We start from the raw sequence: 24,115 nt of genomic DNA on the forward strand, positions 1-24,115 counted from the left end.
ATATATACTTCCCACATTTTGGTTATGTTTACCAATTTAAAAAACAAGGCCGTAAAATTATATCCCAAATATTCACTTAGTAATAATCCTATGGTTAATATTTTCTGTTTAAATATGAATTGTTTTTTCAACGCTCTTCCTAGTATTGTTATGCAATGTAAATATTTTTGATATTCGTATTTATTAAATTATTAAACCCATATATTAAGAAAATTAGCTCAATGTTATAAACAGAAGATGCTAAAATATAAGTACTAGAATGGAAATAGTCCTAATACAGGTAATGTCATCGATTTTAAAACAGTTTACACAGAATACAGTTTATATTTTCTTCCTTTAAGTCTTCGCGATGCTTATTGTTAATTCCAATTTATACCGTAGTCATTTTCTAGCTCATTTAGAACCTGCACTCAAGAAAGGTTAAGATTTAATCAATTTTTGGTTTGTTAACCCAATTTTATTTGGATAGTCTTTCGGCATCGTATATAAACATGGTTCTGAAAATGTAATTGAGGTGCAGTTTTAACGTATATAAATGTCCAATTTTCGCCCCAGTCTCTAACATTAAAATATATGTATATACCATATATATATATATTTATATATTTTCTTTATTCTTTTCTTTAAGTATAATTGGAGTTTATCCACCTCTTCGAACACATTGCAACCCCATACTTGAGCACAATATGTTTATATTGCTCTACTTATTGCTAGAAATAGATTCCATTTTGCTTTTAAAGGTATGTTGGTTTTATTAAGAAGGTATGTTGGTATTATTAACTAACTTATAAGTTATATTACGTTTTTTATACATGCATTAAAAAAACTTAGTCACACTTTTTAGTCACGCGAAACTACATCTTTTATATCTTTTGATTTTTCAAGGGTTTTTAGGTAATATAGATCTTTCGCATCAATGCGTTAAAGTTGAAGAGTTAAGTTTTTAAATGGTAAGTAAAATTTTTTGAAAAGAGATATGAATTTAGTGACATAAAAAAAGTTGCTACAAATTGCACACCTTCTCTTCTAAGGCAAAAATTATATCAATTATTTTTTAAAATCAAACTGTAGAAACAATAACTCTTTTTAAAAAAATATAGATTACGCCACTCTTTTAATGAGAGAGAGAAGAACTTTGGGATGGATTTTTAACACAAATTTATTTAGTTGTTTATTTATAGCAAGTTTAGAGATGAGACGAAGTTGGTATCTCTTAAAATGAAAAGTATTTAACCACTACCTCCCGAGTTTGACCTATAATTACCAGAGACCCTAACATCAAAGATAAACACAGACAGATTAAGCTTATCAGCCTTAAATTAATTAAAAACCGTTGAAAAATAAAAATTTTTTTTTTTTATTTTTTTTTTTATTTTTTTTTTTTATTTATTAACGATTCTTCAAATAAAGACAAAAAATCGTTTTAATATTGCACCTAGTACAAATAACAAAAAAAAAAAAGGTACTAATAAGCAATTTGATTTGAATATTTAATGTAAAAAAAAAAAAATGAAGCTATTTTGCTACTCGCTGTCCATTAAGTCTGCCACTGTTTTCCTTTTTAGCCGTCTAGATACTGCAACCACCTGGAGAAGACTGGATGCTGTAACGTTGACATGTGTTTTCAATCGCTGTTTGTGAGCAATGGCACACCTTTTTGCCACGACGTCGACTGTTGATATGTCAAGGTCACGGTGGAGATCACTGTTTCTAATGTTATATGGAGCATTTACGATGTATCGTAGTACTTTATTTTGAAAGCGCTGGATAGTTGCAATGTATTTCTTGCTGGCACAACCCCAGAACTGTATGCCATAACTCCAAGCCGGCTTTAGTATTTGATTGTAGACCATTAGTTTGTTGTGGATTGCCAGTTTAGAGCGCCTGCCTATGAGGTGGTAAAATTTCTTTAGTTTTAGGTCAAGCTCTTCTCGTTTTTTCTTAACATGCGCTTTGCAGCGCAGCTTGGCATCAAGCGTAATGCCCAGATATTTGGCTTCGTTGGCGTGTGGAATTTTTGTGGCATCGATATGAATTGGAATATGGTTATAATTTCTCAATGAGAAGACTATATGTACTGATTTTTCCTTATTGAGTTTAATTCTCCATTTTTTTGCCCATGAAGCAATTTGATTGACTGTGTGTTGCAGATTAGCCGTCGCGTCTTCTATATTGTTTTCGATTGCTAGAACCGCAGTATCGTCTGCAAATGTTGCTGTAACTAGTTGGTTTGCAGAGGGTAAGTCGTGTGTATACAGGAGATATAGAATGGGCCCAAGAATGCTCCCCTGCGGGACGCCTGCGCTAATCTTCTTTAGTGCTGAATGTGCATCTTCATATTTAACACTGAAGTACCTGTCGTTTAGATATGATGATAGCAGCTTACAGTATTGTATAGGCAATAATGATTTAAGTTTATGGAGTAATCCTTCATGCCAAACCTTATCGAAGGCTTGTGATACATCTAAGAACACGGCACAACACACTTTCTTCTCTTGCATCGCCGATTCAATGGCATTTACGACTACATGTATTTGGTCGATGGTTGAATGGTTTTTTCTGAAGCCGAATTGATGATCCGGAATTAAGCGTCTTCTCTCAATTATTGGTGATAAACGCGCTAGTAGTAGTTTTTCAAAAAGCTTCGATAAGGTTGGCAATAGAGATATTGGCCTATATGAGGATACATCATTGGGAGACTTCCCTGGTTTGGGTATCATAATTACCTCAGCGAATTTCCAAAAAATGGGTACATGTTTCAAACGGAGGCACGAATTAATTAAATCGCATAGGTAGATGATGCAGTTATTGGGTAAGTTCCGAAGAACTTCAGCCGTTATTAAGTCAAAACCAGGAGATTTTTTGAGTTTCATTGTCAAAATTTGTTTTCTCACTTCTTCCGTAGTGACTGGAACAATTGCAGCGTCGCCTTCGGGCCAATTTGTACTTGACCCAATAACATCTTGGCCTTCATTTGGACTGAAGGTTTTCTCTAGGTGTTCAGCAAACAGGTTCGCCTTTTGAGAATTTGTTTTAGCCCAGTGAGTTTCGTTTATTTTTACTGGGGCAGACTGCTGCATTGGTCTGTTAAATGATTTAGCAGCTTTCCACAAAGAGTATTCATTTTTTTTGTCTGCCGTGAGGCCCATCAGAAAACTATTAAAGGTATTATTTTTGTATGATTTGATGGCTGTGCGTAACTTTTTAGTTGCTCGGTTTAGTTGCGATTTAATTAACGGACATCTTGTTGCTTGCCAACGTTTTCGCAATTTTCGCTTCTCCGTAATCTTTTTTGTGATGAAGGGTGGGTATTTTTTACCATGTAAAGTTTGGAGTTTTGGTGTTGGTGTACTGTTCCACGCTGCCATCTGCAATTGCTGAGTGAAATGAAGTACTGCGTCATCTAGTTGCTCGCTGTTAACAATATGATCAAACTTGTGCAAATGTACAAGCTGAAGCTGAAAATATTTCCAGTCGGTAAATTTATTTGCTAACTTGAGTGTGTTCTGGTTTATTGTTGGATTTTGTGAAACTATCAGCAGCACTGGTGAGTGGTCAGAGCTAAAGTCGAAGCCTTCTGAGATGGTTAGGTGAGATGCTGGAATATTTTTGTAGACAAAGAAGTCTATTAGGTCTGGAACTTTGCTAGTATCCGACGGCCAGTACGTTGGTTTACCTGTTGAAATTGAATTACAAGCTGCGAGTTGCATGGCTTTGTACATTTCTCTTCCTTTGGTTGTATTAAGTCTTGAGCCCCAAAACGTATTTTTTGCATTGAAGTCTCTTCCAATTATAAAACGGCCTTGAAACCGGTTAAAGAGAGATAAGTAGTCTGCGCACTTCAACTGATGCCTGGGAGGACTATATAATGCAGTTACGACCAGCGGCTGATTAAAGGTTTCCACGGAAACAGAAGTAGCTTGAAATTCGATTGTGCTATATTGTTCTAGTAAGTGATGTTTTATCGAGTTTCTAATTATGACAGCGCTGCCACCCCTAGCGCAATTATCAGGATGTATGGTATGGTATAGAATATAGTTTTTAAACGTTATGTGCGATTGCTTAGTAAAATGAGTTTCAGCGATTAAACCGATATCAATGTTTTCGCTATTTAATACGACTTCGAGTTCATTTTTATGTTTTATTAAGCCATTCGCATTCCATAAGAATAGTTTTAAACGATTAGTCATAATCTAAAAATTGCATATTGTGCTCTAGCACGCTTAGACGTTGTTCGAGCGTTTTAAATACCTCTTCTTGTAGATTAAGTTTTGTTAAGATAATTGACAACGCGTTGTTGCTTTGTGACTCAGTACTTTGAATGGGTCCCTTTACAGTTTGGGCGTAAGTGACGGTTCTAACACTAGTAGGTCCAGTAATTTTGGATTTACTTTTTGTTACAGCAACTTGATTATTTTCGTCAGCCTTAGTTTTGTCAGCTTTGTTTTTTAATTTTATTTTTTGTAATTCTTTAGCGACTATACAACCACGATAGTTCGCTGGATGCGGTTCGCCACAGTTGCAGCATTTAGGCTTATCGGACACTGTCTTTTGGCACTCCAAAGTTAAATGTTTGCCGGCGCATTTTACACAACGTGGAGGTTTTCCACAGAAATTTTTTGTGTGACCGAACGATTGACATTTTTTACATTGAGGAATTAAGTTTGACGGTTTGATGGGTTCAATCTTTACAATTGTGTTAAGAATACTTTTTATCTCATAGATTTTCTTCACATCTTCGGTTGAGTCAAATGACAAAAGGAACATATAAAGCGGTTCTTTAGTCTTCCATTTGAGTTTGTTTATCGCACCGATTGCTTTTAAACCTTGGTTGTTTAAGTCATTTATAATCGATTCTTGATCACACGAATGGTGAAGATTTTTTACAATAACTTTTATTGGCCTAGTTTGCTTGTCTTCGTAGCTGAACCAGGAAATATTTTCGTGACTTAATAGTTTTGTGACAGATCTATAGTCAAAAGAGTCAAAAATTGATACTCTATATGAACCATTATTTATAAGTCTCACAAAAAACTTGTTTTTTATAGTTGCAATAAGTTGTGCATGTAATTTTTTAAAATCATTTATGCCATTGATAACAATAGGAGGAGGTCGAGCAATTTTATTAGGGGCAGCTTGTCCTTTTTGGCAAGTATTTGTTTTAACAGTAGGTCTACTTTGACTAGATACTTCAGGAGAGGATTCGGCCTTACGTTTTTTAGTTGGTCTTTTCTTTTTTAAGATCCAGTCTGTTTCTCTGGCAAGTTCCTCCTCATCGGTTTCATATTTTGCAATTTCTGGTACGTTTTTAAAAGATTTTAATTTTTCGTTTTCACTTCTCAGTGCAGTTAACTCATTGGATAATAATAAATATAAATTTTCAAGCTTTTTAATTTTATTCTGAAGTTCTGTATTTTCTTTTTCAAGTTTGATCATTTTTTCTTTATTTCCACCACCGGGAGGTGGGGTATTAGCATCAGTCATATTAATTTTTAAATTAATACTATTTTTAGCGCGTATATTTATACTAATAATATAAATTTAAATTTAAATTTTTACCTTAAAATTTATAAATAAATATTTTTAGCGTCCTTTCGCGTATTTATTTATTTAGCATTTGTTAGTTATTTAGCTATATTAATTACACAATTACACAATTTATTTAGTTTTTATAGATTTGTTTACAACACTTTTCTTGTGATTTAATTTAAGCTTAAAAGCTTTATTTGCTGTCTCTATCAGCTGTTTTTAAATGTGTGCGAATTTGAGGCAAAATTAACCACTTCAAAAACAAAGTAATTCCGCAAAACCAAAATCCGCTTTTTTACATAAGAACAATATAAATATGTTAATATTTTATTTTGTCGGGCACTATATTTTATAAATTTTTTAAAGAGTCACTGTCTCGGTTTTATTTTTTGTGATAATTTTAAATTAATTTATACGTTTTACTCTTAGAAAAAACATCAAAGTACGCAGTGATATTTTTTGCGCGCGCACATAACTTTGACATCGCGCAAGCAAAAAAATAAAAATGAGAATAAAGACTTGACATTGTATTCGTTTGAACTGTTTATTCAGAAGATTGTATTTATATTTAACATCATTAAATATCATATAATATTAATATCGTGTAGTATTAATATCGTATTTGTTTTACATACTACTAAAAATTTTCTACCCTGAAGTAGTATAATAGCGATGATTTCTCAATGTCAATTCGCTTTAGATTACCGGATTAGGGAAGTGTTTTCTAATATTTAAATTCGTGTTGTTACCGTGCAATCTATATTTTCATGGACATATTATCAAACTAACTAACAAATACAATAAACCTGCCACATGCGAATCCCACTATTATCCATAATATGATATGCCACACAAGAATGACTATTCTTAGTTTAATAATGTAGTTTCAATCTGATCACATCGGTTTCAATATAAACGCATGGAGCAAACGATTATACATATATTGTGTCACTGTCTGTCTTTCTTCGAACAAAGTGTTAACTCCTTCAAAGACCTACTCTAAAAAATTAACAGAACGGAGTTCTGATGGTGTTCTGAGCTGATGGTTTGCTGGAGATAGTTGAGAAAATAAAATAAATTGACCGGCATTATTGTAATGAATCTAAATTATTATTTTTTTAAGTTCGAGATTGGAATTGGAACAGTTATCACCAGATAATTCAAACTAAGAAAACGGATATTATTTTCATTTTAACCCATTTTGCTCACTTTTAAAACTTTTTTTACTTTTAACAGTAGTAAATCTAGATATTTACTACTGAGTTTAATGTTTTTTGTAAGCTTGATTCGAGATATTTCTCCAATTCTTTGCAATTAACGGATATTTCTAACATGTTTTCTCTGTGTATTATTAGCGTTACTAATATGTATAGAATCAAGTTTTTAACTCGGGGAGTTTAAATCTTTTTCAAGAATTAGCTAAAGAAATTTATGTATAATATCTTCAATATAAGCTTATAATCTGAGTGAAACACAATCAAAATTTCGACAATAATATGGTATATTCCATCTATTACTAAATTTTCACGGATCTTGAATAAAGGATGGTATTTGTGACAGGAATTTTAATACTGTGTAACACTACATGTAAATCTTGTTCTGCTATAATTCAAATTAAAAAAGATGTTTATTCTTTACAACTACAATTCAAAACAAAATTATGTTAAGCACTTTAACAAGCGTTGACATGATGAAATAACATATTTGCATTGCATGCGATTCCCATGTACCTGACCAGAGAAATAACTTGTCTAGGATACATCTGAAAAACAAACTTAAATATGAATTCTTGATATATTCGTTCAAACCACTTAACAGTACTATGTACTTACATATTAAACAACTTTTTATTTTTAAATATATATTTCCATTTACTTATTTGCTCCCATGCAATATTAATTTGTAACTCGTTTAGCTTCTGGCATGCATTTCTTTAAAAAAAGTGCTTAAATCATAGAAACTAAATAATCCGCAAATTGCTCATTAAATCTTAGATTTAATTTGTCTGCTCTGTAAGGTGCGCTAACAGCAGTCATGAGTCCCAAATGTTTGTCACAGATTTACATAAGCACACTCAGCGGGATATAAATTATGATCTGCCAAATGAGCCCCGGAGAAGTCACCTTACCGATATAATTTCGTACATAAATTTTTTTTTCAAACATATAATCTACACGACTTATAATCTACACGATCTGATAAAGCGAGTATCTTATGCGTTTGACGCTTAATTTGAATTTATCGGTCGCGTGTGCTTGTTACTTAATTGTTGACAAGAAGGCGCTTCTGCTGGAGTCACATTGCAGTATTTTTATTTTCAGATTGTTACAATCAGAACTTATGATCTTACGACACGCAAATGTTGCACCAGCGTGAAGCTGACAAATTTGAAAGATTTGAACTATTGAAAATATTGAAAATGATTTTGGTAGTAAACTCTTCGAAATGCAGATATAGTTTGCACAACTTTTATAATTCAGTCAGATAAGAAAATTTTGAAAATGTGTTGGACCCCAGAGGTCATTTACTACATAATTCCAAAATTCATCTTATTGTGCATTATGGTTATACAAACTATACTATCAGATAGATCGATCATTTTCCATCAATACTGTATCCAAATGATAGTTAAAACACTACAAAATTGAAACATTAGGGAGTTTACTGGGGTCTTGAGAATATTTAGCATTTAAAAATTTATCATTATTGAAACTGAAGATAAAAAAGTTATGCCATTTAAAAAAGATAATGAATTTTCAGTCAATATCTTTTATTACATCATTTATTTAAAAAAATACTTTTTATTAAGATAGGCAGAATAATGTACCTTCGCTATAAGCCTATTTTCATTATAAAATATTACTTTAGACATACTTTTAGGGGGCACAGTTATGCATTGCATCCTTTGACTAAACCCATACATAAAAGAAAACTAAATTTTTAATATGCAAATAGAGTAGTGCAAAACTAAATAGTAAACTTCTTAAATACTTACCTTAATTTATAGTGTGTATACAAATATTTTTCTATTTAATTACTAGAAAAATTTTCAGGGGTATTTTATCTGATCCGAAAGACAATGAAGTGATACATATATATAATTCATGTATGTTTTGCAACGACTGTTCTTATCTGCTTTGGTACAACTGTAACAGTAATACTGCTAAAGCTTGAAACTTGACTTCTCCGCTCATCAGAGCTTCTTCTCCTTATACATAGTATCATTACTCAGGACTATTTTAAAAATACAACAATTTTCATAGTTTCTGTCATGAATATAAAAGGTATGAAAAAATAAATCTACTTAGACTCGAGACAACAAGAAAATATTAGGTTTCAGAGTTTTCTCGAACGTTGTGTGAATTACGAACGAATATTACTATTTTCGAATATATATGCCGATGGTCGCATTGAACTAGTTGCTACAATGGGAGCTATTATATACTATAAAAAATAAGTCCACATTTACTGAAGGCACTTAATAGTTTTAAAGGCTGTTTTAATAGTTTTTAATTTAATAAAACAAACAAGAAGTTAATAAGTTCACCAACTCTTATATTCTTTTCTTCTTACTTTTATTATTAATCGATAAGTCCCAAATTTGTTACTTGTTATAGTTTTTGGGAATTCCAGGAAAATTTTTATCAAACACACTATAAGAATTATAACAATCCTTCACATTTGAATTATTAATTATAATCAGTTTTTGTTATTTACATATTCTTCATTATTGTATAAATATTTTTACTATATTCATACTTGGATACTGGCTTAACTTTTCAAAAGTTTTTCGCAAATGTAATTAAATTTAATTCATTAAACTATTAAATCATTAAACTTGGCGCTTTGTGTTTTTTATCAAGTTTTAACAAAACTTTCGATATCATTTTCTTCATCTTTCGTCATATTATACATCGCACTAATTATCCAGTCTTTTTGCTTATATATCCTAGTGAAGACGTATGGCCTACCAGTTTTACAACTGGTACCCTTCCCATATGATAATAAGCCCAATTGTTGACTTAAATCAGTACTAACTAAAGGGCCACCAGAATCACCCTATTGGTTTAAAAATAAATTTGGTTATCTTATTTTGCTTTGTTAACATATTTTCAATGGAACTCACATCACAGGCACCAGTAACACCCACGCTTAGTGCACACATTTCCGAACTCGTTAAATATATAAAACCATCTAACATGCACTCTATATTTTCTTGTGTACGAAACGGTAAAAATTGCAGATGCTTTTCTTGCACCCATGCTAATAAATAACTTTTAATATCTTTTGGAACTTCTTCATCCAGATTGGTACTGATTTTATCAATAGTTTTTCCATTAAGTTGAAACATTGGCTCAACTTTTAACACTGCTATATCATTTCCAAACAGTTCACCAAAGTAATAATATTCGTGCCACATAAGATCTACAACATTATGACGGTCACCATCGATCAAGTCCATTTCATTGGTACCTACAACTACTGTGTAGTCTGTAACATCTTTACTTTTGAGAAAACAATGTGCTGCGCTCAGTACAAAACGTTCGTCAATAATTGAGACAGTACAGTAATGATGCCAGCTGTTGTCTTCCATGCGTTGCAAGGAACCCACAAACGGGACTGGTGTTTTTGCGACACCATCTAACTTAAAAGCTGGTATAATACTGAAATGCGTAATAAAAAGTGAGAATATTGCAAATACAAGTTTACTCCACAGCAATCTACGACGCGTCTCCATAATGTGTTATACAAAGTGAAGGAGTTCGCGTATTGTGCCTTCTTGAAGTCTGGGTCAATATTTTTATCATACTAACCTTTCTTTTTTTTTAAATTTGTTAAATATTGTCGATGTTGTAAGGCATGGATAATGCCCATTTTCGCGGTTACAGTCGTAGATAATTGCACTGATTAATTGGCACGTATATATATTGTAGAAAAACTTTAACTATATATGCAAAAGCTTTAAATTATGAAAAACTCATTTATTAAAGGTATCTAACCCAAAGAATGGAAAATCAATCCATAATATATGAATCACAAGAAGTGTATTTGATTCATGAACTTTTTATATATCTTCATATTATATAAAAAATATGCATGCCATTTTACCAAACTTATATCATCAAAACTATACTGTGATAAACATTATAGCAAAGATAACGTAGCATGAAAATATTTCACCAAACCATGAAACAGAATGGAAGAAAAAACATCTTAAAACAATTATAGTTTTGCAATATTATATAATATGATATGGACGACTGTTGATAACACCAGGGACGGAACATATCACACAAAGGGTTTAATGCATAGGCAGTCTATTCAGCAATTCAAACAGATTTCTAATTATAATACAATGATCTTCATTAAGTAAATGATGTAACAATAGATAATGGGTGGCACTATTTATTGAAATTTCATTTGGAATAACAATATATTCCATTTGTTCCACGACCCTATCTAATGTCCTGACTGTGCTTATGGATGCTATGGAGATTTTGATTATAAATTTTCATTTTTCTGTATGGTTTCATATTTTTTGCAAAAGCTTTAATAATTCAGTACCAAATACTTTCAGCATTCGATACTTTTTTCTGATTAATGTACTATCTACCGACTCTTTTACTTAGTATTGAATATTTTTGCGGTTAGTTACATTACTTATTTTTGCTATTCGTTTCGACTAATAAAATAAATGATTGGATTATAGCATAATATTGTTAAAAATATATGAAATAAAAAACTAAATAGATTTATTTATAACAGAGTAGTATGTATGTTAATCCTTTTTTCAAGTCAGCGCAACTGGGCACTTTTACTCTTTGATAGCTGGGGGTACTACAGGGTCCCACCCATCTTATTGACTAATTTATGTATTGCCTATAAGCTTCATGATTATTCAGTGATTGATCTAAGATCTGCGTAATGCATTTTAATTGAATCCAGATTTCCATTCCACTCCCAAAGTTGCAAAGGTAGATCCATATAAAACTATTTAAGGCATTAGTGATATTACGAATATGGAAGGTGGACACTTATCTATAGACCCTTATATAAAGAATGTGCTTAAATATGTGTTTTAATCAACTGAGAGAGAACTGTTCCAATATCGTGAACTATATGTGATTATTATATGTGATATGTGTAAGCAGAGCTTACAGAACTCTGTATCTATATGATTTTTGTTTTTATTTTACAATCAATAAAATATCGTGGCTTTTACTCATGTATAATGTACAGTACATCTTTTAGCTGGATTCTTTTTTTAAGTAAGCTTGACCGATTCTATAAACTCTCAACCAATTGTTAAATCAGTACTATACAATTATATATTGCTACTTTTCCCAGTAAATACTGAGCCATCAATCGACACGTTTTTCCGAATTTCAAAATGAATGTTCGGTTTTTAAACTTTTTATATCAATGTAATAGTTTTTACAATAGACATTCATGATATCTTAAGAACATTAACTCGATGAATAATCCATACGACTTTTTATTAACTTTAACATATAGGTTTTCAGTGCAAATATATTAATTATATATATCGGAATCCTGATATAATATATAGTATACAAAAAAATTATAAATCAATCAAAATATGTTTTGTCACCTTTAAATTAGACGACTGACTATTTCTCCACATGTTTTTCATATGTTAGCTTGGTTGAGATATAACTTAAAAGAATTTGTTTATTTGACCATAGGTTGATATGGAAATACCCTTCTCGAAGAGTTAATTTAAGCCATGCAATATCAAATTAGTGTAAAATTCGACAAATCATTTTCATTGAGTTTTCCACAAAAACTCTTGTTCAAAAATGACTTCGTTCCAACACAAACTCAAGTTCTAAAAATTATTTGAATGGAATGAATGGATATAGTTGGATATAGTTATTTTATACAAATGACCTTTTAAAATAATTTAGTGCCGTAATGATAAGATATCTATTTTTGAACAGAGAAATGGTTACTTATTTAAAAAAAATGTTTATCTACAAAATTTTATTTTAAATTAAATTAAAAGAGAAAGCATATTTCAATGAACTGTTAATATATATCTTTTTTGGTGATTTTTTACTTACATAATTTGTACCAATATTTCGATAAGTAAATATAGACATCCGAAAAATATTTCTTTCAACAAACTATTGAATTCTATTGAACTTATAGAGCTTTTATATATTACATATATATTTCATCCTTCTATTTCTAGGTGGAACATACAACCGTAGATCTTATAGATCTTCTGCTAGAAGATAAATAAATGCTTTTTAAAATGTGTAAGTTATATTTATTAGAACATTCAATCGCATTCATTTCAGCAAACATTTCTGAGACATCATATTGTGTTTATCCATATCATTTTTTAATGATCTTAAATATATTTAGATCAGGACCTTTCATTAAGCATTTTTTTTAAAAATATATTTGTTAAGTTAGCTAAAATTATAAAATAAACACAAAGAACAATTGAAATTCTTAAACCGTTTTTAAATATTTTCTTATAAAGTTTTTATCTGGTTTAGTAAATCGTATATTTTATATCAGTTTAAAAACAACATCACATATCATTACTGTTCATCATTTTATATATGTTCTCTTCTATCCAGTCTATGAATAAATACACTCGCGTAAATGCATATGGCCGATTTGAAAAACAAGATCCCACAGTATAAGATAATAACCCAATTTGGGTGTTAAGGTCAGCATTAACCAATGGTCCGCCTGAGTCACCCTAACATAATTATATTAAAAATTATATGGATTTGTAATTATTAAAAAATAATTTATCATGTTATTATTGATCCTTACATGACAACCACCACGTTTGCCCATACTCCATGCACACATATCAGTATAAGTTATTGAATCAAAATAAAGTATATCTCGACAATCCATATTCTTCTGAGTTTTAAATGGCATCACCTCCAATTCCTTGGTGTATCCCCAACCTAATAAGTACGTCTTCACATTCTCTCCAATTCTTGCAAAACCATTTAATGCAATTTTGCTGGTTCTTATATTATCAAACTTAAATCCCACCTTGACTTTTACCAAAGCTATATCATTGCCAAATAATTCTCCGAAGACATAATTTTCATTTACTTTTATATCAGCAACTTCACGACGTTCTCCGTCTACATTCCATACATTAGACCCAGAAAATATGGTAAAGTCAGTAGGAAGTTTATATTCAATGAAACAATGTGCTGCCGTTAGAACAACATGTGTATGTATTATAGAACCGGTACAATGATGCTTCCATATATCTTTTTTAATTTGATCAAGTGATACTATAAATGGTATTGGTGTTTTCGCCTCTCCTTCCCATGGATCCAGAACAAAATTTGAGACCGTTTTTACGGTCAAAATAATAACAAAAACACTGAAAATATTTTATCAAAGTTTTATTTTAGAATGAATTATGTTTAATTTGAACAAACATTTTAATATTTATTTAGTTTAAATATATAACAAATAATTTAAAATTCCGTACTGAATTTGTTGGTAATAACAACAACAAATAATCAAGCATAGCCAATACGAATTAAATCGGTTAAACTAATTTTAAACATTTAATTTCGATTGCACGTGTATATTTACGGTATTAAACCGTAAATAATAGCATAAATACCAAGTAGTAATTACTGTAGACTAAAGCCTAAACGCTTTATAATAAAATAAGTGATGAATATTTTGATGTGTAGTATTAAGGTTTTACTTGGACTAAATTAGCAACCTTATTACTAATGATTTACCAGTTAAACAATAACTTTAAAGTGATAGAAAACTATACTAAATGCACAATTTCCTGACTAAACCAGGAAAGTACTTTTGCTATAACACTAAATCGATTATATTAGGTAAAGAGGATATCTGTTGATATAACTCTCAACACTTCTACTCGAAGACATTGTTGATGTCATCATAGCTGCCTGTGAAAGATAAGTTACTTAATGGTGTTATGGCCTTGTACTATCTTATATGTATATAAACGAATATTCAAAATTTTATTCATATCGTTTAAGACTTAAATGTATACATCATATAAACTGCCTATTCAAACTGCCTATTTTCAGAAAAAAGCTTTTTTTTTTGGTGTGTGCTTTAAATATCGAACTTGAGAATAATTCAAGAACCTGTAAACCTGTGCAATAAAAATGGGGTTGATCAGGTGAAATTTAGATATAGCTTGCAAATTAACCGACAATTTTGGAACATATTTTTTTTTGAGACTTTTTTATTTAACAATGCATATATTTATACATTATACATTTATAATGTATATATTATATTATATATTATCATATAGCAAGTTCTATTTCTTTTTCTAGTCACTTCATTTTTAGCTATACTGCAGTTGATTATCGGAACCAGTAGCGAGGCGTCAGCTTTTTGGCAAGGTGTTCACAATTTGATCAAAACAGAATTCCGACTATAACGTATTCCCCCTACTCCTAAGTTTTGTCCTTTCCACAAGCAAATAGCGTAAAAGACCAACAAAACAATTTATTTAAATGTTCGCAGCCTATGATCCACTGGTTTTTATGGTAAATAGCTGTAGAAAAACGGCGACTTACCACAGATTTCGACATTTTTATATCAGGTACCAAATTCTTTATATCTGGAGTTGGTCTATTCATTTTATGAATTAAAACCATTTTTTCAGAAGATCGTTTAAAAAAAGATATTTGAATCAAATCTTTAATCACACATTTATCCATTTCTAAATATTATTTTTCACTTCAAATTTCTTTAATTTTTTTCTTTACTTTTGCCATTTTATTTTATACTAGCATAAAATTGCAATAATGACTTTGTTTTTGGTTTATTTCCAATCTCTACATAAGAGTAAGAAACTCTCATGTATTCATTTACTCTTTTACTTTATATTTACTATGCGCGGTTCATTTTTTTTACTGAACCATCTGCCCATATAAAACGGCAACCGTGACTTTGATTATATTTGCACGCTTTGTATGAACTTGCGGTTCAATTTAGTCGACTGAACCTCTCGTCGAATGTAAAGCGATTTTAACTCAGTTATTTTTTTCTCTTTTGTATTTACTTTGCATAACATTGGAGGTTCACTTTTTTTATTGAACCGCTTGCACGCATTAATTTAAGAGTTATGATTATTTTACGTACATATTTTACGGGACTTGTTTTCTCTTTTATTTTTATATTTGTTTGTATGTTTTGTGTTTACTCAATATTGAACATAGTCCCAATGTGAATGTTATTTCATTTGCATGCTTTGTAAGCAGCGCGGTGCAGTTTTTATTCTGAATCTTAGTATATTTTAATAGGAATGTGTTTTCTCTTTTATTAATTATAAGTAATGTTGGGTGTAACTTACATATGTATGTGTGATTTTGTTTGTATTGTACGTTTTGTGTTTATGTTAATCTGTTTGGAAAAGGTATTATAAACAATGTTAAGTAGCAAAATAGCGAAATTATTTACCTAATAGAAAATAGATCTAAAAAGGAAGCTTTGTTAAGGTGTTCAGTGAACACTCTGAACCATTCGACGCCTCGCCTCTGTTCGGAACTATCCCAGAGATATACAAAACTTTAATTTTATACTGCAGTATAAAAAATATAAAAAATTAATCAGAATAATTAAAAGTTCATATTAAAGGCAATACTACAAAGCACACAAAGCTCATGTGTGGCATTCTTTTTAATATCTTTTGCAAAGGATATTTTAGCAAACATATCATAGCCTTTTGTGGGATTATAAATCCGTAAAGCAGATAAAAAATATGCTTGTTAACATGTCAGATTAGCTTTGTCTAGCAAATTTTACGTCAACTACATAAAGTAAAGTTTACTTGGCTTGTATCCTTTGACAAAGGATAAACAAGCTAAAAGTAAACAAAAAGGAAAACGAGTTGACATTAAAACGTTTGACAGTTATTTGGATATTTTTCAAATATATTAAGTACACAAGACCTAGCATTGCGGGACTGACTTAATACTAATTTTTCAACTTAATTTTGGGATAAAAAATGAAAATACTCGTTTATTTTAATATTTTAATCAGTTTATATTGTACCTATATATGGGAATATATTGGTACGCAGAAACATAAGAGTAAGTTTTAAAACCGGTCTATTGTAAAAGTTTACTTATTGAACAATGACGTTCAGTATAGCAATATTTAATTTTCCTTACCACTGGTGGGGGGAAACAATATATAATTGATGAGGCATTGATTGTAAGTCAATAACTGATTTTATTTAAAGTTTCTTCGTCTTTTATATAAAATAAAATGCAAGCATAATTAATTTTATGGTGCAAGATATACAATAATTACTTAAATTAATTTATTTTTCATTTCGCACAAATTGCTTACTAAGCACTAGGTGCGAGCGATTAACTTATGACATAATTCTAAATTTTTTTTGATTCGTCAACACTTATCCTTTAGTAATATATCTATAAATATATCATAAATAATAAATTTATATCGAAGGTAGAGAAGAGAACTTCTTTAAATAACATTAAAAAAAGACACAGTAACATACCACCTAGTAAAATAAAAAATTTATATGCTACTCATGTTAGTATTTACCCTTTTAAGTAGGGCCTTCACTCTCTAAAAATACACATTATGTCATTTATTTCTTTTTATTTTGAAGTAGTTTCTTTACAACAAAAGGAAATATTTTTAATAAAGAACACACCAGTTTTATAATCTTTGCAACTCCACTACAGTATTATTTAGCAGATCGAAGATAAATTCTGATATAATAAAAAACAAGTACCTTTCGTATCAGTACTTCTTGCTGAAAGTTAGAGATGCTAATTGATACTCAATTACTTTTGGCGTTAGGCGATAATCATATCTTATCACTATACCAAATAAAGTGCGATATTGCATATATACTTTCAATCCATAATTTTAAAGTTGATCCACAAAAAGTGATCGTTTCTAAAACATGATCAGTTCCAATAGAATAAAGGATTCTGCAGCTAATTTGGGCCTTTCCATTCGCATCCCTCTTAGACCATGTACGTTAGAGTTCAAAAAAAACAACTTAACGCCTTCTATGCCACTGAACAGACTTGTCCAGACTCAAATTCAAATACATAGGCGCAAAATTATTCAACTCACTCCACAACAGCTCTAGTCTAGATATTATCCGACTATCAATTTATCAATTTGTGCAATTGTAGAATTACAAAGATTTTCTCACTAATTGTGTATGATTATTTTCCCTTTACTTCACGTACCAAGTTAAAATAGTTCATCCTTTAAATTTCAACATTTTCATTTAGTTCATTAAACGGCTAACAATGAAAACTTTTATGGAAGAAGGCCATTCTTTGAAGATTTTTTTGACATACAATAGACTCTTGGTATAACGATAGTTATAATATCAAGACCATTTAATACTTTACATGCAACATTCGTTATATGGAGAGAATATTTTCAAACCCGTAAAGCATTGTTTGTTATTCCTTATTTGCGAATTTTATTACTTAATTAATTGGGCATAAAAATCTGTTTTCAGATTTCGACCTGAAACAGCAGTTTCCTTCAGACTTATCTGGTGCTTGCGAGCCTTCTTCAGCGTCGTAGACCATTGAGTATTGAATCACAATTAGTTTAACTAATTTCCCTAAGTTGTTACTAATATTACTTAAGTGGATGAATAATGAACTATTGATTATAAACTTTCACTTTGATTACTTGCAAAAAGTTATCATAAAATCATACTTATAATCCATGATACATAATGCATTTTTTACTATTGAATTAACTTCTCTCTGTCTGCTATAAATTGCTTACAAGTCAAATGAAAACATATTACATACTCTCAATGATTTTAAAGTTTGTACATTGCTACGATTTTTGGGTGGCATTTTCATTAGCAATTTTCTGAGAATGACACCTACGCAATATTATCAGATATTCCTCATGCAGCTAAAGCCTTTACACATAAAGCCTTTACTTTACTTCACTTCACTTAATTTCCATATGAAATTGTCGAACAACGTACGTTCGGTCGCATGATCAATTTAATGCAATTCATTCCAATTTTTTAATCTGTAAATAATTTAAATATTCCGATTAAACTGATCAGAGCAGACTGTTATCACCTCAACCGCCAACAGTGTCGAAACATTTCTTTTAATTCGCACATTGCCACCAATCAGTAGCTCCTAAAGTGCTAAGAATTGTTGGTTAAGCGTTGCTATTCCGGCTTTGCTTCCAACTTTAGCGGTTGTCTGATGCAAATCAGTTTGTCCGTGTTGATCGTGTCCATTATTGCAAACTTTTTGATATCGATTTATGGAAGTTGAAATGTATCATTTCGATTTTGGTCTCGAATTGAGTGTGGCCCTTTTAGCTCGAATCTCCATGTGCAGTTCGCTTATTGCTTCGCGAATTAATTATACACACCTACTGTAACTCTGTTCCTCTGGTTCTCCTCATGTAGGTCTTGATCTTTGTACTGGCGTGTTAATTGTTGCACCGGTTTGCTGCAACTTGGTTAAAGCTGGAATGGCTTCATTTAGCTAGAATTTGTTTCAAAAAAAACAAGATTGAAGTTCTTTCAATTCGGGTTTTTTCTTTATTGTTTTATTCAAATTAATTTTTTTTAATTTATTTCTCACTACCTCGCAGTTCTGTGTCGCTATATTTTGGCGCCTTTTATTGCTTGGTGTCAAGGTTTTAACATTTTAGAGTTAATTGGGCCACCAGAAAATAATTGGAAAATTAATTAAAATTCAATTCTGTATAATTTTACGTACTGCTACTGTAAAAAGTGATTTAGTAAACTTCATCGGGGATAGCAAGCTTAAACCAAGCATAATATTAATGAGAACAATTCTATAAATACCTAATTCAAGTGTTACGTATATAAATTTATATTCAGCGTTTTTTATGAGTCCTACCGACCTCTGCCAAACAAACAGGAAAGAGACAAACTCAATTGAACACTTACAAAATTAAAATAAAAGCTACTTACATATGAAAAGTAACATTAATTACATTAAACAGTCCTCCCTAGAGCTGAGTTAGCCTAGTCAGTCCGTGTTAAGTATTTGAAAGAGAGAACTGAAGAAACTTAGCTTTCATACTACACTCCAAGATATCTCTCATCACGAGGTTTTACATTTGTAAAAATCACTTCTTCGATCTGACACATATATAGTAACAATACTGACAAGCCCATATGATTTGTGAAGAGTAGTTCTAACAAATCTGTTCTCATTCTTGTCAAAATTTAATGATACTTTAATAACTAGTTAAAGGTTAAAGCAGTTTCGGGCATCGTGGTTTTGTTATCTTCGAAAGAATCGAGAGGTACTGTACAGTGAAACAGTAAACTGACAAGACTCTCCATATCTGCACCAGGAAAATCAAATATTACTCATTCAAATCGTTCTCTGGTTTAAATGGTTAAAATCGCTCTGGTCAAAAACTCACAGTTTCAAAAATCATCCTTAAAGAAAAGTTGTATAGGATAGCTGATGTCTTAGAGATTACAGAAAGTAAAGTTTTTACAATTTTACACTAAAATTGGAGAATGCATAAATCACGTTCGATGGTAGGATCCACATTTACTTACACCGAATTTAAAATAAAAAACCATAAGTCGATGACAACGAAGATGAAACTGAATAAATTACTCTTCGAATGGCTTCTCCACCTACCGTACTCTACAGATCTAGCATCCAACTACTACTAACTTTTTGCAGATATCAAAAAGATGCTCTAATAAAAACATTTACTTTTGCAAGAAATTGTATCGAAAAGGTAGAAGAACGTTTTACTTATAAAGGAATGTATGTCGACAAATAGTGAAATTTTTAAAAGAAAATTTTCTTCTTTTTTGCCAAACCGGGGATTTATTGAGTGATGTAATATAATATTTTACATTCTAAAATTTAAAACAACAGTAAAATCGATGATAATAGTCTTAATGTTTTGATAAACAATATTTGCATTGAAATTGATGTTTTTAGGTTTTAATAAATATCAATACTACTTTTATTATTATGATGGGGGATATTAATCGCTACAAGCTGTATTATGCCATCTTCGTGATCTGAAAGTGACTCACTAAGACCAATATCTTCAATAAATAGTAATATTCGACTTATTCTTCAAACGATTAGTTCATCATCTAATGCTAATTATCCATCTATGATCTTTTTTCATTTATGCATCAGTTAGGACTTCTAACTACATGACCCGCGATTTTCTTTTCCTCTTTGTAGAACCTGTAAATTCCATCGGCGACAATTATTAGTTTATTTTGGTGACCGTTAAACCTATAAAATCCTAATAGATTTGTTGTTATTTTTCGCAAACTATTTTTTTGTTAAGCATAGATATCCCTTATTTTGAATAAGGTTATAGGTTTTTATAATGTAAAAGTGTAGTAAACCTGATTGGTTTATTATTTTACGCAAGCAACGATCCAATTCCTTTATATAAATATATATATATATATATATTATATATATATTTTTATATATATATTTGTATATACATAAACAAATATTAAAATAATTCGAGAATTTTGTTTGAAAAACATATAAAACCGACCAATATCCTAACAATGTTGCCATCTAAAGAATAAAAATAATATTTGAGGAATTTTTAAATTGCTTTTATATTGTATTAATTGATGAAAATATAAATTGTATTGATGTCAAATAAGAATTTATCTAGAAAAACACTTAATATCTCAATAACGACATATTAAAATAACTTTAGTTATGCATCAGTTTATGGTATATTAAATATGCTTTGATTTAATAATTATTTTTATTCCAATATAATCAGAAATTATGATCGTTCAAAGTTAATTTAGTTTTTCGTTTAGAGTGACTCTGCATCAAATATCTACTCTTTAAACTTCACACAAACTTTTCATTTTATGGAGAAGCTGAGTTTGATTTTATTTTAATTTAGCATCACAGAAAATCAATAACGTTAACAATTCAACAAGTTGCGCAGCACGAGATCTCGTTTCTTCCCAGTTTAAAGGTTACAATACTTAACAATGATTTCAGCACCGCTGGAGCTGCAAGTATCCAGTGTATTTATGACCGCTCCACCGCAAAACGACTGATCACTTAAAAGTCTGCGACACCCGCACAGCTGGCGAACAGGTCAGAAAGGTAAAAACAAAAGCGAGCATTTAGCAATAAAATACCTTCATAAGAAGGGATTGCAAGCAAGAAGATCAATTGATAAGTACGAGTATCTTTTCAGTCGAAAAATTATATGACTTCATATAAATGTATAGAAACACCTATGCTGACATATTTTATTGCTAAAATATGTTCTTACAATGGGTGTATGCAGATGAAATCTTAACTACTGAAATAAGAAGAGAACTTGGTACCGATATTTAAGACTTTCTCTGTTTTCAAACATGTACGAATGTGTAATGAATTATGGACAGAGAATCTTGTATATTAACAATGAAGGTACATTTACGTACCTGTACCAAGTGTATAGAACACACTTGAGTATTGCTTTAAATAACTTACCTGATTGATAGATCTGGTTGATGTTCGATAATTCAACAGTATTAAACAGTAGAATTTAATATTGTGAACTACCTTTTCCACTAAGCTATATGTCGATATAGATTAGTTCTAGTGATATCGAGTTGTAAAGTTGCAAATTATATTTTAAGAACACCAAAATTGCTTAAGCTAAAGTCACTCTATGTTATACTCTCATAACAAAAATATATTAAGATCTGTATATGTTAAGCTCTCGAATATCTCATATAGATTAAGATTGAATGTATCACATTAAAATTTATGAATACCCATAAAAGTCTTACGACTTTAAAAGAATACAAAAATAATGATGTAATGGTATATCATTATGAAATTACTGCAAAAAATAGTTTATACGTTATAAACAATAGAAGATATACCTTAATATCTAAAAAATTAAATAGTCTTACATTAATCTCTGCATACGAGCAAATAGTAGAACTGACTGCTTATCGAGGTTACGTTACGCCCGCGTGTCCACAAAATAATGCTAAAATATCTGTTAACTTGTTCAGTCACAGTATTGATAAACTATACTGAACAGAATATGTACCAAGACCAATGTTATTATACTGACGAAAAGTATGAGGTGCCAAAATTATTTTAATTAATATTTAATTGAAGCAAAAACTACTTTTGCTTCGATAACTACGCTAAAAACAGCTTTTTGTCTCCATTACCGTCATTAAAGTAATTAGCAATAACAAAATGCTTCCTAAAGCCATCATAAAGTTAGGGTTTATTAGTATTCTCAAAAGTAACACACCGATAGTGTTCAATTTGTTAATAGCTATTCACATTAAGTGATGTAGTTTGTATTCTGTTAATTATTTTGTTAAATGTTTCATAAATATTATAGGATATATAAAAACATATACTCATTTATAAATAGGTCGAACGAAAGCGAAAATGCAACGAAATACCGTTCTATTGCACATGGTGAGAGTGTTACTATACTACGAGTATAATTTTAGACCACTGAGTCCAAAATAATATAGTTAAAGTGTGGTCTCATCATTTTACACAGAGATAGATTAGACGATATCTACCCATTCTGTCTACACATCCAAACCATATAATTATAAGGGTTGTGATAATAATCTCTTTAGCTTTACTCTCCAGTTTGAAACTAGCTCTGAAATTTCAAAACTTCGTGCGAATGTTAAACATATATAGATGAACTCGACAACTACAATTAAACTAGTTTACATCGTGGTTATTAAAAAAAATAATTGAGAAAAGTTCTAAAATTATCATATTGATGTTTAATCGCCTTGTTGAGGAAACATTCTGTGAAACTACTTAAAATATGAAGGAGATGTATGCAGAATATAACAATGAAACAAAAATTTTATAAAAATCACGTCCTAAAAAATTCCAAATTCTCATTCCTAACTTTTCAATTTAAAGTCTAATTAACATCTTTCATAAACAGCTTTTCCAATAACAATTATTGCACCAAACACCTTATTCTTTGCTAACGAATTGTGATACTTCTGCTGAAAGTAATGCCTAAAACTTCAGTTAACGCTCTATAAACCAGAAAGATACACACAATGAACCCTAAAATCTTTTTGAATTTCATTAAAAGCATAAGGTTAGACACAGCTTACATATAGATTAAAAATCATAATCCCGAATTGGAATTCCAACAGCTGTGACAAAGAAGCTACACTTCTATTAGAATGTGCAAAGTTATCCAATCCGAGTTATATATATCTTTAAACGACGTATCGGCTATTTTTACCGATTCCTACCGGTAAATATAATATTTTTGATATAAATATTCTGTATTATTTGGCAAATCAACATGGATGCCCACTTACACAAGGTACAAAAATGATGAAAGGGTTTCAATTCTGTGAAACTCAAAAACAGGTATTTAGACCCGAGTTTTCTAGTTCCACCACATGGAGTATTAATCAAAAAGATTTGTATTTTGACACGTACCTAAGACGTCCTGAACTAACTAAGAACCTTGAATTAAATTCCCATTAATGACGTATAAAATGTGTTTTAAAGAAACTTAAAATGGATTT

General features: G+C 30.5%; 2 protein-coding genes across 2 annotated transcripts; both read right to left on the reverse strand.

The window, feature by feature from the left end:
• Positions 1 to 9,375: 9,375 nt before the first annotated feature.
• On the reverse strand, positions 9,376 to 10,267 carry LOC119675579 (chymotrypsin-like elastase family member 2A). Its single transcript, XM_038086785.1, has 2 exons — positions 9,656 to 10,267; positions 9,376 to 9,588 (listed from the first exon to the last, which is right to left on the reverse strand). The coding sequence occupies exons 1-2, from the start codon at positions 10,265 to 10,267 to the stop codon at positions 9,388 to 9,390; spliced, it is 813 nt and encodes a 270-aa protein (XP_037942713.1). The 3' UTR covers positions 9,376 to 9,387.
• A 2,788-nt stretch (positions 10,268 to 13,055) lies between these two features.
• On the reverse strand, positions 13,056 to 22,596 carry LOC119678367 (chymotrypsin-2-like). Its single transcript, XM_038090156.1, has 3 exons — positions 22,487 to 22,596; positions 13,345 to 13,918; positions 13,056 to 13,267 (listed from the first exon to the last, which is right to left on the reverse strand). The coding sequence occupies exons 1-3, from the start codon at positions 22,498 to 22,500 to the stop codon at positions 13,094 to 13,096; spliced, it is 762 nt and encodes a 253-aa protein (XP_037946084.1). The 5' UTR covers positions 22,501 to 22,596; the 3' UTR covers positions 13,056 to 13,093.
• Between the last annotated feature and the right edge of the window lie 1,519 nt (positions 22,597 to 24,115).

Source organism: Teleopsis dalmanni, chromosome 2 (assembly GCF_002237135.1).
Source record: "Teleopsis dalmanni isolate 2A chromosome 2, ASM223713v2, whole genome shotgun sequence".
NCBI classification, from domain to species: Eukaryota; Metazoa; Arthropoda; class Insecta; order Diptera; family Diopsidae; genus Teleopsis; species Teleopsis dalmanni.